The sequence below is a fragment of the Orcinus orca genome, chromosome 1 (assembly GCF_937001465.1).
Source record: "Orcinus orca chromosome 1, mOrcOrc1.1, whole genome shotgun sequence".
Taxonomy (NCBI): domain Eukaryota; kingdom Metazoa; phylum Chordata; class Mammalia; order Artiodactyla; family Delphinidae; genus Orcinus; species Orcinus orca.
This window is the reverse complement of record NC_064559.1, coordinates 34,154,114-34,172,273: the sequence shown is the minus strand read 5'-3', so window position 1 is coordinate 34,172,273 and position 18,160 is coordinate 34,154,114. Positions and strand designations below refer to the sequence as shown.

Genomic DNA, 18,160 nt, shown 5'->3' with positions numbered 1-18,160 from the left:
ATTCTCCTTTTGGGGAGAGCTCACCCCTTCCTCAGAGACCAAAGATGGAGGCTAGGCAGGAAGCCGCCAGCTGCTTTTACTCAGAGCCCCGCAGCGCCGCTCCACGCCCTGTCCCCTCACAAGGGCTGATGAACCGCCAGAGGTGGGAATGCCCAGCCCCTGCCCACGGCCCCCTCCCCGCCTGCCCCCACCATGCTCCGCTCTAGGCCCTGGACCAGACCCCCATCCCTGGAAAGAAAGCCAGACACCAAGCAGGGCCTACCTGCTCCTGCTGCTGCCGGGCCAGCTCCATCTGCTGCTGCTGCTTCTCAAAGAGCATAGCAGCCATGTTCTTCTGCTCGGAGTGGGCCGTCAGGAGCTGGTCCCGCAGGGTGGACAGCTGATGGATCATGACCAGCAGCTGGAGCTCCTTCTCTGCCAGGCTCTCCTGGGTCCCTGCTCCACAGTGAAGCAACCACCATTGAGAACTTTTGTTTGTTCATCTGTTACCGGTCCATCCGTACGACACTGAGCAATCACTCTGCCCCAGGCCCCCGTCAGGGGCTGGACCACAGAGATGACTGAGATACAGTCCTTGCCCTGGAGGGGCCTCCTCATCTTGTCACCTGACAACTAGCTGCTCTAGAAGGTCCCCACCATCACTCACCGATTCCAGGCCCTGGAAATGCTGACGGTGGGGCATCTCAGCCCTGGCCCACCTCTGGGATGTCCTCAAGTGCCCAGTGCCACTGGGTCAGGGTGGATAACTAACCCACTGGAGGGCCCAGAGTGACACGCTTAGGCTTTGGAGCAAGACAGATCTGGGTTCAAATTCCCCTTTTAACTCATCCCTCCTGGGAGCTGCTGGACAAGCTACCAACTTCTCTGCACTTTCGTTTTTTGAATATATAAATGAGCACAACGATCGACACTTCACAGGGTTGCTGGGAGGGTTAAGGGTATTGAATGTAAAGCTTAGTCCTGGATCTGGCACACGGTCCTCAGCTAGCAATGTCAGTGCTTCCTTGTCTCTAATCCAGTTCATGTCAGATGCAGCAGTTACTCCTAAGTGCCAGGATGCAGACCATGTGCATCAGAATTACTCGGGGAGCCTTTGAAAAATACAGATGCCCAGGCCCCCATCCTCTGGGGTTCTCATTCAGTAGGCGGGGGTGGAACCTGGGGATCTGCATTGGTTTAAAGATTCCTCTGGGAGTGTGATTAACCACACTGGGAAACTTATCACCCTGATGAACCTAGGCAACACTTTAATTCACTTAGTGATGTCCTGGTGGCCTAGAATTAATTTCCAGCAGTGAAAGGGAACGTTCAGCTCATTTTATAGTGAGATCTGAGAAGTGGCTAAGACATCCCCAAGGTCTCAAGGGTCCCAGGGGATTTGATTCCCACCAGGCCTCTGCTGCATGGGAATAAGCCTAGTGCTTGGACCCCCCCGGGTGAGGGATGGTGCAGACCCCTAGGACCAGGCAGGAGCCAGAGTGGCACAGGCCAGGCGTGAGGGCACCAAGAGCCCCAGAAATTGCCCTACAGGCCTAGACTGCAGGGCCAGGCCTGGAGAAGGGAAAGGGGTTCAGACATCTGTCCCCTGCCCACCCATATGGGCCTTCACCTTTGACATCTTTGGTTTCCACACAGCTCCTTCCCAGAAACCTCTCCTTCCAGTCACTGGACAGCAGCTTCTCGATGGCCGGCACGACTGGAAGATACCAAAGGGCTAAGGAGTAACTGTCCTAACACCTCCCCACCCAGGCCCCCGTCCCTAACTAGGGCAGACGACGTCTTACCTTCTTTTAAATTTCGGTTGAAGTCCAGCTTCTCCTGGCTTCCAGAAGCAGCCTCAGAGCCTCCTGGTCTCTTGGGTTCTGGGGACCCATTGCTTTCCAGGGAGCTGCTGTCCTGTAAGACACACTGAATATCACTGTCACCCCCAAGGGAATGGGGGCAGACTGCAGTGTGGGGGGCTGAGCGCCCCGGGGATGTGTATCCTAGGGGAACTCCAGAATCTACCCAGCCCCACCCTCCAGTAGGGCCCTCCCTTCCCACCTTCCCAACCTTTGCTCTGGATAGATTTGGCTGGATAGATTTGGTGAAAAGAACAAAAGGTTTAAAGACAAGAGACCTGGGCTCAGTGATTCACAAGGTGCTTGAGCCCACGAGTCCCTGAACTTCTCTGAACCTGACCTCGGTCTTCCGAAAATGGAAATACTAATATGTCCCCTGCCACAGGATTGTTGCTGGGATCAAGGGAGATAATGCACGTGAATGAGGTTTGCCACTGCAGACTTAAGAGGCCAAAAGCCAGCTATTAATTATTACTCCCTTGTACGCACCTACCACTCCAGCCCCGCAGGTTACTCTCAAGGCCCCCACCCCACCCTCTTTAAGACACTGTCCCCTCTCTCCTCTTCTCATCTGAGTCCTCTCCATTCTTTAAGACCCAGCTTAAAGCCCTACTTATCCAGGAAGTCTTCCTCGATCACCACCCCTACCCCTTAGCCCCCTTTCACATACTCCTCCTGGCTGGATCCCTCCTCAGAGCCCTAAAACTCTCCTCATTTTCACTCATTTGGCTTTTGATTTGGTATTCCCTTTTTACATTTCTTGCATGGAATCATGGGATTTTTAAGAGCTGCAAGAATCTTCACCACTCATGTAGTTCAGCTCCTTCATTTTGAGGATGAGGAACTGCATTGTCTTTAATAGCAATTTAACTCTGGTTCGGTTAATAAGGCTGCTTTTCTCGAATCATACGAAAAAGCTAGTAGATTATCGTTAAGCCAGCCTGGGAGCATGTGTGTCCTATTTCTCAACTAGTCTTCAAGGGTAAGGACTGGTCACACACAGGTGAGCAGTTCATATCAGGTGAGTGAGGGCAGAAGTGAGTTCATGTCCCGCTCTGACAGGTAGCCTGACCCACCCACCCAGCTAAGTCTTGCCCCAGAGGAGAACGCTTCTGCCTGCCCCTCTGCCCAGCTAGGCTGGTGGGTGCCTGCTCCACCCACTAGGGGGAAGGGCACAGGCATAGGAGCTACAGAGGCGGGGTGGGGACACTGACCCAGGAGCCCCTAGGAGAGTGCTGGGCACCTGGGCTGGAGCTGGAGGGTCAGCGCCATCCTGGGGGGCCCGGGCTGGATCTCCGGGCTGGGGTTCAGCTGCGGTGGCCAAGCCCTGGGGGGCCTCGTGGCAGGGCTCCTTCTTCCCCTCTGACTTGACAGTACAGTTCACCATGGTGCCAACGTCATCCAGGGCCAGCTGGGCAGAGCCGGGGCTTCTCATGGACATCCTGAGGGAGGAGGGGCAGAGGGAGGGAGGCGAGTCCTGAACCCCGAGGCAGTGACTGTTCCCCCAGCCCCAAACAGGTACACTCATGCAAAAGGCAAGCTTCCATTTGGAACTCACTGTGACAATCCGGAAAAGATTCTTGTCCCCCCCACCCACCCACCTTTTTTTTTTTTTAAACAGAAAGGTCTAGAGAAGACTGGGCCAACATTTGGTATGCCCTGCCTGTTGCAGTGCTGGAACTAGTGGGCTGATGGGTCTCCCTGAGAAGCCTAGAGATTGTCAACTGGCTCCTTCTGAGTCCAACAAAGCCAAGATCATATATACAGTACGTGTCTGTGTATGTTTGTGTATGTACGTACTTGTAATTAGTTACCAAAATTTAAAAATCAAGAGATATCCCATAAAACTCTGGATTTGAATTTCTCTTGAAGTTGGTCTGTGGCAACAATTGGCTGGAATTGAGCAGCAGTTACTCTCTATGAACAGGCCAGTTCGCCCTACTCTCCACCACTCCCTCCTACTCCCCAAAAGGGAAACCAAGTATCAACTACCCTATACACTTACTCTTTGTTTTCCTTAGAGTAGAAGCAAGATAAAAGTGAACTATTTGGAACAATTTCTTATATCTGTGTATCTATCTACCAAAAGTGAGGAATGAAGTAAGCTGAGAGATGAGTAGCTTTCAGAAAAATATTTTCTTATATTAGTCTCTCAATTAGAGTCTGGCCCCTGTGGGCCTCTGCAGTCCCTGGTGTAATATACGCAGAGACTGCATCCCCTGCCTCCTGTTGCTGACATCCCACTGCGTGGGATCACTACATAGACGAGCAGGATCCTGGGAGTAGTTTTCAGTGGTTATGTCAAGCTCAAGGTCAGAGTAGCAGTTGCCCAGAGCTCACTTGCTCACCCTCCAAAGTGACCGGGAAAAGACAGGTGGGGACACACAGCAGATTCCAAGTAGGCATGGGTCTTGCCTCAGCTACTTCACTAGCTGCTGAGTGACCTTGGGCAAGTTACTTGACCTTTCCACACCTGTTTCCTCATCTGTAAAATGGGTGGTGTGAGGGCTATGAATTGATATTTACAAGGTGTTTAGAATAATGCTTTGTACTAGTAAGCACCGAAGTAGCCTTTGTTAAAGCACTGCTGGGTGGAATGCAGCACAAGGACAACAGCCTCAACATAGCTGGGGGGGTGGGCGTGGGAGGCTTGTTTGAAAGACAAAGTCATGGGTCACCCACAAATCAGAAATTCTGTGGGTGAGGAGGGTATGGATCTGTTTTCACAAGCCCTCCAGGTGATTCTGAAACATACTAGTTTGAAAAGCACTGTTAAATAAAAATTTTTTAAACTTTGCTTACATGGGCATTAAATTTTTAGGAGGGGAGTGTAAGGCAAAAATTATATATAGTAAAACATCCCTTAAACTGCAGGTGCAGTATAACATTTGTATATTACATCAACTGTATAATAAAATGTTTCTTGTAATGTATAACGAATGATGCAACGTGCCATGTACAATAGATGTATACACTGTGTACAATACATGTACAGTATTTCACATGAAATAATGTGTTTGATTTGATGCCATTCTACAGATCAGACGAGACTAAACTCTCCCTCCACTTTCAAAGGGCAGGGTGCCCTGGGGGCTGGCGTGGGACTCAGGACAGGGCACTGCAGGATGAGCAGAGAAGACATACGTCAGCCCAGGAGAAGACACCCCAGCCCAGCTCACCCTGAGGCTTTAGGGTGCAGCTCTGGGTCCCCTCCCACCACCCAGGGACCCGGAGAGCGGCCAGGAAGCAGGCGCTCGGCCCATCCGGGCACAGGGAGGGGCGCAGAGCCAGGCCCCGAGCAGGGGGGCTGGGCGTGGGGGAGGGGAAGTCGGGGAGTGGTATTATCCTGAAGCTGAGGGCAGCAATTACATAACAAACAAACCCGGGGCTCAAGCTGTGAATTAATCAAACCGCTGAAAATAAAACCTTCCTCTCAGGAACTTCAGACAAAAGAAATGAAAACAACCAGGCTGGCTGGAAAATAAAAGACAGCAGCGCTGAAATGGGGACAAAAGGAAACCAGACAATAGGGTGTTGGACAAAGGCAATAAAGCCAAAGGAAGTGTGACAGGCGAACAATGCGGGCCTGTGGGCTTCTGATCCCCGGCCGCCTCCGCGCCGCGGGCCCACACCCACCGCGCCACTGCGCCCGCCAAGCCGCCGGGTGGCCTCCTCGCTCGGGACTGGGGTCCTGAGGGCTTTCTCCTCCCGGCGGTCCCAACTTCATGGCCTTCCAGCGCCTACCTCAAAGCCTTTCTTCCCACTGCAGCCCAGAGACCCCGGAGGCAGCCGCAGGGCGCACAGTTAAGGGAGCGTCGGACACCGGGCTGGGCCCCCAGCGCCAGCCGCCCACCCAGAGCTGCGGACCCGCTGTGCATCCCCCCAGCTGAAGGCGGAGGCAGAGGAGACGATGATCTGCCCTAATGAACTCCAGGACCGCAATGCTCAGGACCGTGGCCACTTGCCACGCGGCTGCTGAGCACCTGTACCACGGCCGGTCCCAATGCAAACGTGCTAAGTACAAACTACATCCCTACTTTGGAAGGGTTAGTACAAAAACAATGTAAAACAGCTCATTAATAACTGGTTGTTGATTACACGTTGAAATTACACTTTGGATACTGTTGGGTTACATAGAATACATTGTTAAAATGTTTCACCTGTTTCTTTTTGCACTTCTTATTGTAGCTACGAGAAAACATTAAAAGTATATATGTGAGGACTTCCCTGGCAGTCCAGGGGTTAAAGACTGCCTTCCAGTGCAGGGGGTGCGGGTTCAATCCCTGGTTGGGGAGCTAAGATCCCACATGCCTTGTGGCCAAAAAAACCAAAACATAAAACGGAAGCAATATTGCAACAAATTCAATAAAGGTTTTAAAACTGGTCCACATTAAAAGAAAGTCTTTAAAAAAATTATATAAGTGGCTCACATTATATTTCTGTTGTAGCAGTGCTGCACTAAGACATCTCCTCCCTTTGAGCTTGATGGCCTTTTCTACCCACACTTAACCCCCAAGAGTACTTCCACCTGGGTACTGGGATTATCTTTATTTGGGAAGCCTACCTCCTGGAGCTCCCAACAGCTCACCCTGGCTTCTGGCACAGCACCTGGTAACAAAGAAAACGGCTCCTGGTGACCAGCCAAGGTAGCGTGGAGGTGTCAGTCTGTTCACCAGGGCGTGGTACCCACCAGACAACCCTGCCAGACCCTGCTAGCAGCCCAGACAAGGGCCCTTCATTCCCACAGGCGCCTGGCTCTACTTCAGGCACTGGCACTGGCTCTCCCTTGGTCCCCTCTCTGGACCCACTGGTTTATGGAGAAGCAACAGCCCAGGCTTGATGCAGAGTGCATGCAGGCTTTTGGGTTCAACAGTCTGGATTCAAATCCATGCTTTGCCACCAGCTGACTTGTGTGACCTTGGGAAGTTAACTCTGAGCCTCCATCTCCTAATCCATATAATGGGTGTAATAATCCACGTCACAGGTGTCCATGAACATTTAATGATACAGGGTGAGCACCCATTAAGTTGTCATATAGCCCAGGATGCTCCTAGAGCCAGGTGGTTGAGAGAAAAGTCTCTGGGGTCAGATAGACCTGAGTCCATTTGAATCCCAACTCTGATTAATTAATTGCTGTGCAACGGTGGCCACGTGACATAACCTCTCTAAACCCCAGTTTCCTCCTCAGTGAAATGGGAATAAAAACCCCCTGTATGGGGCTTCCCTGGTGGCGCAGTGGTTGAGAGTCCGCCTGCCGATGCAGGGGATGCGGGTTCGTGCCCTGGTCCAGGAAGGTCCCACAAGCAGTGGAGCGGCTGGGCCCGTGAGCCATGGCCGCTGAGCCTGCGCGTCCGGAGCCTGTGCTCCGCAACGGGAGAGGCCGCAACAGTGAGAGGCCCGCGTACCGCAAAAAAAACAAAACAAAACAAAAACCTGTATGAAGGGATGAGCCTTCCATTTAACACTCCAGACCCTATGAGATGTGACTGTTTTACATTCTCTTGGCACCGTGAATCTTGGCCTTCAAAGTACTTTTCACAGTTGGTAATGATACCTTCACATGTTTTATTTCTGACTCGCCCTGTAGCCTGAGAACTCATCCAACCTCACACTGTGGAAAGGTCCTTGTCTTTGCTCTTCATTGTAGCCCCAGCACAGTGCCTGGAACATACAGGTGCTCAATAAATCCTTGTACAACACTCAGAGAATTTAATACAGTTCAGCAGCTCAGCACAAGGCAGACCTGAATGCATAGTAAGTGACAGCTATTATTACCATCATTATTAGATAGATGTTGCTCTCTGTGGTTTATTTCCCACATCTCCACCTCCCACACCCAGTTATCCTCAGCTGCATCTTCCTTGCATCTAAGTTCTTCCTATGAGTGACCCAAATCTCCCAGTAGCAAAGCAAGTCCATTTCCTTTTGTTCCTACCTTGGGACAGGTAAGAAACATTTTCCACACCACCTTTTGAATTTAAAGACCCTGTTGGAGTCTTCCCTTAAGTCTCGTCCAGAGACTTAAAAAAAAATTCCCTTATTACCCTTTCCCTACAAAGCATGTTCCATGCTTCAATCATACACATGGTTTTTCAGGAGGTTTTAAGGTCAGCAGCCACATCCTCCCCTCTCCCCAGACGCCCAGAAGTCAAAGACTCTTTTAGTACACAGGAGATGTGAATTACTGGGCTCCACCAGTTCCCACCCAGGTCCTGGTCAGAGGCCACAAGCCCACAGGACTCTCCAGTGGGACTCTCACTCAGGTGGAAGTGCTCCCATGTACCCAATCTCCTCCCTCTCACCCAGCCTTACTCATATTTTATAAATGGGAAAACTGAGGCTCAGAGAGGTCAAGTTCACGTGGCTTGTTTGGGCAGTACTATTTCAGGAATACAGAGTCAGAAGACCTTCAACCAGCTGGGACATGGAACAGTATTCCTGCTCTGCCTTCCCTGCCATCCGGGGAACCTAACCCATAGACCCTCTGCTGTCTTCTTCTCCTTGGCCTTACCTCACCTGAGCATCTGTAGGAGGTGAAGGCCCCTAGGGAGAGAGGGCTCTGGCCAGCCTCAACCTGGATGCCGCAGCGTCTTGAGTCTCTGAGCTGATGGCTTTGAGGCCCTGGGCCCCCAAATCCAGTGCCTAGGACGAGGCATAGAGAGATGCCTGCCCTCCACAGAGGGCCAATGGCTCAAAGCACGGTTCTTATGCGACAAAGCAGACTACAGGTGCTGATCTCCTTTTTCTCCTCCCCACAACCAACCCTCTCCCAGCTCCTCTGACCCCCACCCACCCCAGGCGCACACACACCAAGCCCCTTTCTCCCCCAGACAAATCACCAGCCACTTCCTCTTCCAATCAGCCAACAACAACCCAGCTGGACTGGAATCAAAGGGCTTCTTACTCTCAGACCTTTCTCCCTCCACAACGACAGCCCTTCCCCCCCATAAATATCTAGATACAGATAAAGATAGAGATAAATTCTAGTCATCGGAGCATGACAGGTGACTCAGACCCAGGGGTACAGGAAGACAGTCTGAACAGACAGGCAGACCCTCCCGGGAGAGCCAATGACAACACTTCTCCACCGGGCACACACCTAACCTCTCTACTGAGACTCCCACTCCCAAGCTGACCCTGAGCAGGTGGTGCCGAGGGGCACTGCCAGGGAGAGAACCATGTGGCAGAGAAGGGCAGGGCCTGAGTCCCAGGGGAATGTCACTTCCTTTCAAAGCCCCAGAGAGCTGAGAGCCTCAGGCAGCCCTAACAATAGCCTGAGGCGTGGGTGCCCAGAACAGTGCCCCGGTGCCACATCCTGCCATTCTTCTCCCAGGCCGCACCCTGCCACCCTTCCTGGCTACGCCCGATCCTATCTCTGCTGTTTACTCAGAGCTGAGAGCTGGGCTGGCTGCACGCTTGGAACAAAGCTTTCCTGAGAGGCCCCCTCACCCTCTCCGGCCTCTGTGGGCCCTTGGGGTATCAGATCCATGGCGTGGCCCAGCCTGGTCTAGCCCTGCTCAGGCGGAGGCCACAGCCAACACCCCCCGTTCCTGGGCTGTTTCTGGGCTGATCAAGTGGCTACGACCAGCCAGACTGAGGCTTGCTGAACCCCCAAAGAGCTCCTGTCCTCCCAGTCAGCAGGAGAAGGCAGCCTCCCCCGCACCTCTGGCCCAGAAGCCCAGCTCCAGACAGAGCCTTGGTAGCCCCCAAGACTGAGCTGACCCCAGCCCAAGGCATGAAGGGCTGAAGAAGCCGAGGAGAAACTAGCCGTGCCGTTCCCATTCACAGCCCCATCTGAGTCTTCTCTTCCTGGAGAGTCCAGGAAGAGACAGAGAGGGCAGCGTGGAAGGACTGCTGAGGTTCCCAACAGGATGAGTGCCTGCCCCACGGGCCTGGGTGAAATTTAGGAGGTAAACTGTGTCTCCAGGATTCCCTTCTCTGGGGGCCCTCCTGCCTGCACCCGATGCTGTCTCCAGCCCCTCCCAAGCCCCATCAGCAGCCCACCCACAATGCTAGGAAGCAGCCACAGTCCTGGCCTTACCTCCCAGTGGCCAGGTCCAGGCCTACGTCCTGGATTCGGGAGTGTCTGGCCTTTTACACGAGCAGTGCCCAGCCCAGAGCAGGCACACAGCAGAAGTGGTGCAGCCGAGGCCGACTGGCCTTGTCAGAGGCCTCCCTTCTGGGACAGCCCTGAACATTAACCAAAGGGAAAGGACGACAAAGAGCATGCAGTGACAGAACACCCACGTGGCTGAGAGCACTGGGTGAGGAGCTCGCCACTCATTTTTCCCACCCAACCAAGGCCCGGTGGAGCCATCTGAACTCAGGCCTCACTGATGCCCAAACCCATGTCTTTTCATCTGTCGGCTGGTGCCCTGGCTGCTCTTCCTCTACCCCAGATAACAGGATCCGGTCTAGCAAAGATAGATCTGCCACTGCCTTTGCTGCTTACAGGATTCTAGTTGTTTTTGACTTGAGTCATGGCCAAGGAAGAATTAATCGAAAGAAACCAAGGCCACTTTGGAAACTTGGGGGAAAGATTCAACCTCTGAAAACCTTAGCTTCTTCATTGTAAAATGGAAATTCCAATACCTACTTTGTGATTAGAAGGTAATCACAAGCTTAGAGAATCTGGTACAGAATATATGTTCAGGGAAGGAGAGACGAAGAGAGACCTAAAGCAAGGAGGCTGTCTTTCCCTCCCTACCCCCAGAGCACCCAGAGTGAGACACCTATCCCTGAATGTCCCTGGCTTTCCAGAGGCTGGCAGGTGTGTGTGACCCTCTGGCATTGCGGGGAGTCATCCTGATACGGCTAGAAGAACTGGGTTTTATTGTCACCCAGACCTGTGTTTGAAGCCTGGCTCCACCATATACTACTGTGTGACTATGGGCAAGTTTCAGTTTCTCCATCACTAAAATGGAACAAATAATAACTATTTCATAGAATTATTGAGAAGACTGAATGTGATGTTTGTAAAAAACAAAAAACATGTTTGCTCACTGAACCCTCTCATTCACCTTTTGGGGAAGCCTCCCCCACCCCTGCATGCCAAACACGCAGAAGACCCACACCCAAAGGACAACTGGGAGTGTCATCTTCTTCCATCTCCACCTGTCCCCTGTAGGTCCCCCTCTCTTTGGCGCTGTTTCACTACCCTGCTTAGGTTGTCTGCGTGTTCTGTCGGTGTCCCCAACCACCCTGAAATCTCCCCCGGCCGGTGCCTACACTGAGCCAGACACCCAGGCCACGCTTAGTGCAGACAGGCTGAAAGGACCTGAATTTGCCCAGGAAACCCACATCCTCAGTGCCACGGCCTACCTGACCAACCCCCCGTGCCTTCCCTTCCCGATGGCACTGAAGTTCTGCAGACCCTCACAAGCTCCCTCATCTCCTCCAGAGCCGGAGCTCGAGGGTAAAGTGTTGTTCCATTAACCCCTGCCATCCCCTGCCAACCCCAGGAGGGGACAGGAGGGTGGAGACTAGAAGAATGACTGCAGAGGGGGAAAAGGACAAGTGGGAGTGGCCTGTGAACACCAGGCTGAACAAAGTCTCATCTTTGCAGACATCCCTTTTGTTGGGGCTGGTGTGGGCCGAGCAGCATTTGGCTTCTGCTTGGTGACAAGTCCAAGCCACGTGGACTAGGTAGGCTCTCAGGGTCTATGGTGACACGGAGGCTCTGGAGACAGGCACAGTCAGTTCAAACCCCAGCAGCCCTCTAACTAGTGGCATGGACAGGCCGACTTACTCAACTCTCCAAACCTACTACTTTCTTTACAAATGTGATCAGTAATATATACCCACTAGTGTGGTTGTGAGGAGTAAACAACATAACAGGCAAAGGCCAGTGCCTGAACACAGCCGTGCTAAACAGCTGTAACCGGCATAACCATTGTAATCTGGAGCTGGGGGTGATGGCTGAGAGGTGGAGAGTCAGCCAGTTCCTCGCTTGCTCCAAGAGGGAGCCCGGTGAATACTTGAGACTTAACCTCTACACACCTCAGATTCTTTATCTGCAAAGGGGACCAACAATAGCTACTTCTCGTGGTTGTTGGAGAGTTAATAAGTATTGTATATAAAATACTAGGGCTTCCCTGGTGGCGCAGTGGTTGAGAGTCCGCCTGCCGATGCAGGGGACACGGGTTCGTGCCCCAGTCTGGGAAGATCCCACATGCCGCGCAGTGGCTGGGCCCATGAGCCATGGCCGCTGAGCCTGCGCGTCCGGAGCCTGTGCTCCGCAACGGGAAAGGCCACAACAGTGAGAGGCCCGCGTACCACAAAAAAAAAAAAAAAATACTAGTGCAATGCCTGGCACAAAGCAGACTGGCACTTAGAGTGTTGTTATCATGATTGAATGAATGAATGATTGTGCTTCCAGGGAACTTCTGCCGGCCAGAGCACTCTGCCCCAAGCCAGTGAACGTTGTGAAGGTCCTTCTTAAAGGTATTTCAAATACCAGCCTCCACACATCTGCGAGCCCACAGCCCCTTCTCAAAGTGGGCACCTTCACACCACATCCTCAGGTCCCTGAGGGCTCAGGAAAAGTATCTGGTTCCTTCCCTACTTCTCCCTCTTCCTGCCTCAGCCAGCCACTGCAGGGGCAGGGGAAATGGGACAGCGATCAAGATGGGTAAGTGGTACAAGAAAGAGGAGTCAATAGATGCCAGTCACCAAGAAAGGCCACCAGGCAAGTGCTGACAGGACACGGTCTTGACCCAGAAGTTCAGCACGCAATTAATCAGCAAATACACTTGGCCTCATCTTCTCCTCCCTGGGATTTTCCTCCCTAAGGTTCCATAAAAGATACACCTTGAGGGGAGGTCTGGGGGCTTCCAGAGGGGTCTGAGCATCCAGCTCCCCAGCTTGGGCAGACAATGGAGGAACAAGGTGGCTGGCAGCACCGCAGTCATCATGGCCGAGGCCCATGGGTTGAACCGGGCGGGGCCCGTGGGCTGAACTGGGACGCATTAGCCTCACCTTAGGGCACCCTGCTCAGGTCTGCTGCTTCCCCCATAGCCTCCCCTTCCCCCAACCCAGGGTTTCTGCGCGGGATGCCACCTGTGCCTTATGAAAACCTAATCACCACCATCTCCCCCAAGACAAGCTCACTCATGGGAAAGCCCAGTTGAGCAGCTCTTACTCAAGCAGCATTCATTCTTCCAGTGAACAAAGTGTTCCGTTCTGTTTCTCTGCAAAGGCCATGTTTCCTCTCCCATTATCTACCACATAGGCACACAAGCCTGCCACAAAAGATTTCTTCTTTCTTTTTGTTATTTTCATGGTCCCCTTTATTTATGAGTGGTTGTTTTTTCTTGGCTTTGGCTCCTTTTCGAAAGGGCAGGGGAGCAAGGGGAGGAGAACCGTTTCATAGTCTTTGATTTCATCTAAAATGCTCATCAAACAATCCCCAAAGCAGCCAGCCTGCACCCTAGTCTGCCTGGGACTCCAACTTCCAGCACCAGCACCCTTTGGAAACTGAGGCAGAAAAGAGCTAGATCTGGCGAAGGGGTGGGGTATGGTATGATTCTGGGAGGGACCTTGACATCTGGAGCCCCCAATGGTAATAATAATAAAATAACAATGGTGACATTCAAAGTATTTAACAACTGAATGACGGGCACTAACCAGTGAGATAGGACTCTTGGGACAATCAGATGAGTTGGCAGATGCCAGACACACACTACCGGTTGCCACTCTGGTGTGTACCCCTCTGATCATAGCTAACATTTTCTGAGCACTGTTTGAATCACTTTAATCGATCTTCACCATAACCATCTGAGGTAGATGATATTATGATCTCCATTTTACAGATGGAGAAACTGAGGCGCAGAGGTGATCTGAGCCCGGGCCGTCTAGCGTCAGAATCCACCTCTCAACCAGACATCAGGAATCAGGCACACAATAAGCTAAGGGTACGGACAGGCATTAGCTCTTTTAATACTTGCCCCAGCCCTGTGAAATAGTTACTGTTATCTGTTTTACCGATGAGGACACAAAGGCTTAAGGAGGCTAAGCTACTGCCAGTGAGTAGTGAGCAGGACACTGACCCAGAGACTGGCTGTCGAGTCCCTTCTTTCAAGCACTGGATTACACTGGCTTCTCTTCCACTTGTTTGAGGTCCCAAGAGCCATGGAAAATCATCACCTGGAGCCTGAATCACCAGGCCCTCAACCCCAACCTCTGCTGGCCGTCTGCTGCTCTCATGATGCGGGGTCAAGGGACCCAAGCAGGTCCTGGCTCAGTTGATGTTAGAAAAGTCAAAGGCAAACGCCACATGCAGACATCAAATGACTCAAAGCCAGGGTCCTAACATAGCATCCTCCAAGTGAGTTCAGGGCAGCACTGGAGGGCGCAGGGCTGCCTCAGTCCCTGAGCTCCCTAAGCTATCACCTCTTCTTTGTTTCCTGGCCATCCTTCCTTGGCCTCTACCCCAACACCTCCGCTCCCTCTCCCTTAGCTTCTCACCAACAGCAGCGAGCAGAGCTGTGCACTTCACAGACGCCCCCAACATATGTTCCTAACTATTGTTGCAGTCATCTTATTTTATCAGTTTTTTTCTGACTCTAAAAGGAATGTGTACTCATTGTAGAAAATCTGCAAATTTAGAATAACATAAAGAAGACAAAAAGAAATTAAAGTCACTTCCCATTAATCCAGAGGTGGCAACTGATAACAATTTGGCCTCTTTCCATCAAATATTTTTCCTGTGTGTCGTTTTCTTTTTCATCATTCAGCTCATAAGCAAGCTTTTGTACTATACCCCCCCACACACACACACTTAATAGTATATCAGGGGAAGTTTTCATGTTACTAAAAAATGGAAATTATTTAAAATTCTTTAGGGAATTCCCTGGCGGTCCAGTGGTCAGGACTCCTCGCTCTCACTGCCGAGGGCCCAGGTTGTATCCCTGGTCAGGGAACTAAAATCCCACAAGCCGCACAGCCAAGAAAAAGAAAAAAAAGAAAGAAAGGAAAATTCTTCATGAAGTCATTTGTAATGGTTGCCCATCTCTTCAGTGGCTGTACCATAATTTACTTTATCCAATGCCCATAGTTAAAACAATCCAAGTCTTTAAATCTCATACTACTGAAACCTCCTCTTCACCCACAAGGTCATCTACCCTCCAGGTACTTCTGGTGGGCCAGGGCCATTCTGCTCCCATGACAGACGGGAAGGAAAGGGCCCTGACAAACAGCAGACAGAGCAAGGTAGCAGAAGGACCTCACCTGCCTCTTTTTTTTTTTTTTAATTTTTAAATTTTTAATCGAAGTATAGTTGATTTACAATGTTGTGTTAGTTTCGGGTGCATAGCAAAGTGATTCAGTTATACATATATATATTCCCTTATAGGTTATTACAAAATATTGAGTATAGTTCTCTGTGCTATACAGTAGGTCCTTGTTGGTTATCTATTTTATATTTTGTAGTGTGTATATGTTAATCCGAACTCCTAATTTATACCCCCTCCCCTCACCTGCCTCCTCTTGATGGGACAAGTATGTAGCAAAAGGAGTACAGGATGGAATATGGAGGCTGTGACAGAGGCCCGGAAGCGTGGGCCCAGGGCCTGACTGCTTCTGCAATGGGGAGGACACGTCTCAACATTTCTCGGGGCCTGACTTCCCCATAAAAAGTTGGAGAACCACAATGAGATGCCACTTCACACCCATTATGATGGTATTGTTTTTAAGAAAAGAAAAAGCAAAAAGAAGTATTGCCAAGGATGCAGACCATTGCTGGTGGGAATGCGAAACGATACAGCTGCTGTGGAAAACAATATGGTGGTTTCTCAAAAACTGAAACATAGAATAACCATATGATCCAGCAATTCCCCTTCTGGGTGTTACCCAAAGGAGGGGAAGCAGGGCCTTGAAGGATGTTGCACACCCGTGCTCATACAGCATTATTCACAATAGCCAAAAGGTGGAAACAACCCAAGTGCCTGTGGAGGAATGAATGGATAAAATAAAATGTGGTAAACATATACAACGGGATATTATCAGCCTTAACAAAGGAGGAAGCAAATTCTGGCACATGCTACAATATGGATGAACCTTGAACGCATTACGCTAAGTGAAGTAAGCCTAAGCGAAATAATCCAAAGACCAGTATTCCTTGATTCTGCTTATACGAGGTACTTAACAGTTAAATTTATAGAGACGAAGTAAAATAGAGGCTACTAGGGGCTGGGGAGAGGCGCAAAGGGGGAGTTATTGTTTAATGGATACAGAGTTTTAGTTTGGGATGACACAAACTTCTGGAGATGGACAGTAGTGACAGTTGCACAATGTAAATGTACTTAATGCCTCCAAACTGTACAATTAAAAATGATTAAAGTGGTAAATTTCATTATCGTATAGGCTACCACAAAAAAAAAGATGGAGAACATGAAACTGTTAATAATTTACACCTTCATGGCACCTTTAATCTTGCAGACAGGCAGAGGTGAGAGCATAACACAGACTCACAGGCTGGGGACTCATGTCCGGCCGGGGGTCAGGGAGCGCACAGGCTGGAGACTGGCTGCCTTTAGAGAACCCCTTGCTCACAAAGCCATAATTAACGTAACTAATTGAAGTGTCTAAAAAGGCCAGAGCCAGACAGTGCCAGACCCGCCCCACCAGCTAGGCCTTCCTTTCGGTGCCTCCCTCACCTCTAGGAACAATGAAAGGCTTTTACCTGCCATGCAGAGACAGGTGTATTCAGGATTCCTCAGCAGGGAGGGAAAGGGATCTGGGGGCAGGAAGATGCGGATAGAGGAAGCGACTTCGCTCACTTCCTCTAAGTCAGTTCCTTGGCTTTCCCGGAAATCTTTGCCTCAATTGTCCTTCTTAGGGTGGCAGTTTCAAGGAAAGCACTGGGCTGACGCCTGGTTTCCAGAACAGCTCTCTCCCCACCTCCCCACTCCCGACTTGCTGAACAACCCTGGGCAGTTACTCTATAGCTCTGGACCTCCTTGAGGTCCATTTGGGGAGGACAGAGGGACAATAATCCAAACAAATAGTCTAAAGAAGAAGGTCTGGGGCTTCCCTGGTGGCGCAGTGGTTGAGAGTCCGCCTGCCGATGCAGGGGACGCGGGTTTATGCCCCGGTCCGGGAAGATCCCACATGCCGCGGAGCGGCTGGGCCCGTGAGCCATGGCCGCTGAGCCTGCGCGTCCGGAGCCTGTGCTCCGCAACGGGAGAGGCCACAGCAGTGAGAGGCCCGCGTACCGCAAAAAAAAAAAAAAAAGAAGAAGGTCTGAGCTAACAGAGGGGGTGACTGGGGTGGGGCCACCTGGGGAGAGAAGGAGGGAAAGGAGCAGCCTTCCCAGTTTGCAGAGTCATCCACTTATTGCACAGGTGCTGGTTTCTGTGGGCCACTCGAATCATCCTTTTCCTCTTCAATGAATGACAGGCTGGGACCAAAGTCCCATCCTCCCCTAAGGTTCATTTGATATTTCCGTTTTCTATTACTGGTACCTTTACCAGTAAAAACTATCCCAGTTCCCACTTACCCAAGAACACATCCCAGCGTTTCCAGTATCTAAGAGCTGCCTGTGCTCCATGGCCTGATTAAGAGTTCAGGCCACGCTGATGGCCTTCTACTGCAAGAGAACCTTAGGGATTTTCTATGGAAACTGAAAAAAGCCACTGGCATCTCTGTCCATCTTTGTCCAAAGAAGAAGAGAGATGAGCGTCCCCTCCCCTGCTTTTGCCTCCCCTAGGCCCTCCCTCTGCCCGCACAGGGCCATTAAAGCTGCTCTGCTTCCCTTCCCCCACAGCCTGTCGCCCTGACCCAGGGGGTGAGGGTCAATGATGGGGTCACTGGAGGCACCCAGCTCAAAACCAGCTCCTTCGCTTAGGAAGGAATTTAACCCTCTCCCTCCTGGCTCATGACTATCCACCTAGCAGATCTACGGGTATGGAGGGGAAAAGTTATTGCAGAGAGGATCACACAGACCCACGTGATAATTCTGAATGCACAGTGGAAATGAGCCCTGGATTTGGAGGCAGAAGGTCTGAGTTTGAGCCCTACCTCTGCCACGAAATCAAGGTGCAATCCTGGGCAAGTCTTAATTCTCTGAGCCTCAGTTTTCCTATCTGTAAATTGGGAGTCAAAATACACCCCACCAAAAAAAAAAAAAAATACACCCCACCAGATTGCTTGGAGCCTCAGCATAGTGATTTTCTAAATGTCAGAGAACTTAATACACTTGATGGTTTAGAAAGCCCCATATAAGTATAAGGGATTTGGACGCCTGTAACTCACTGTGGGGCCTGAGACACACCACCCAACCTTGCAAGGTCTCAGTTTTTCCATTTGCACATGGGACGAAT

General features: G+C 51.1%; 1 protein-coding gene across 5 annotated transcripts in view; it reads right to left on the bottom strand.

The window, feature by feature from the left end:
• The window catches only part of SOX13 (SRY-box transcription factor 13), a 45,005-nt gene that overhangs the window by 8,686 nt on the left and 18,159 nt on the right, over nucleotides 1–18,160 (bottom strand). For all 5 annotated transcript variants that reach the window (XR_007471150.1, XM_033410429.2, XM_033410430.2 and 2 more), the window contains exons 2-5: nucleotides 3,085–3,283; nucleotides 1,785–1,896; nucleotides 1,610–1,696; nucleotides 263–435 (exon numbers count right to left, since the gene is read on the bottom strand). Coding sequence is in view for 4 of the 5 variants with exons in the window: in XM_033410429.2 (XP_033266320.1) it covers nucleotides 263–435; nucleotides 1,610–1,696; nucleotides 1,785–1,896; nucleotides 3,085–3,282 (570 nt within the window). In the remaining variant the exon portion in view is untranslated. The remainder of the gene's footprint in view (nucleotides 1–262; nucleotides 436–1,609; nucleotides 1,697–1,784; nucleotides 1,897–3,084; nucleotides 3,284–18,160) is intronic.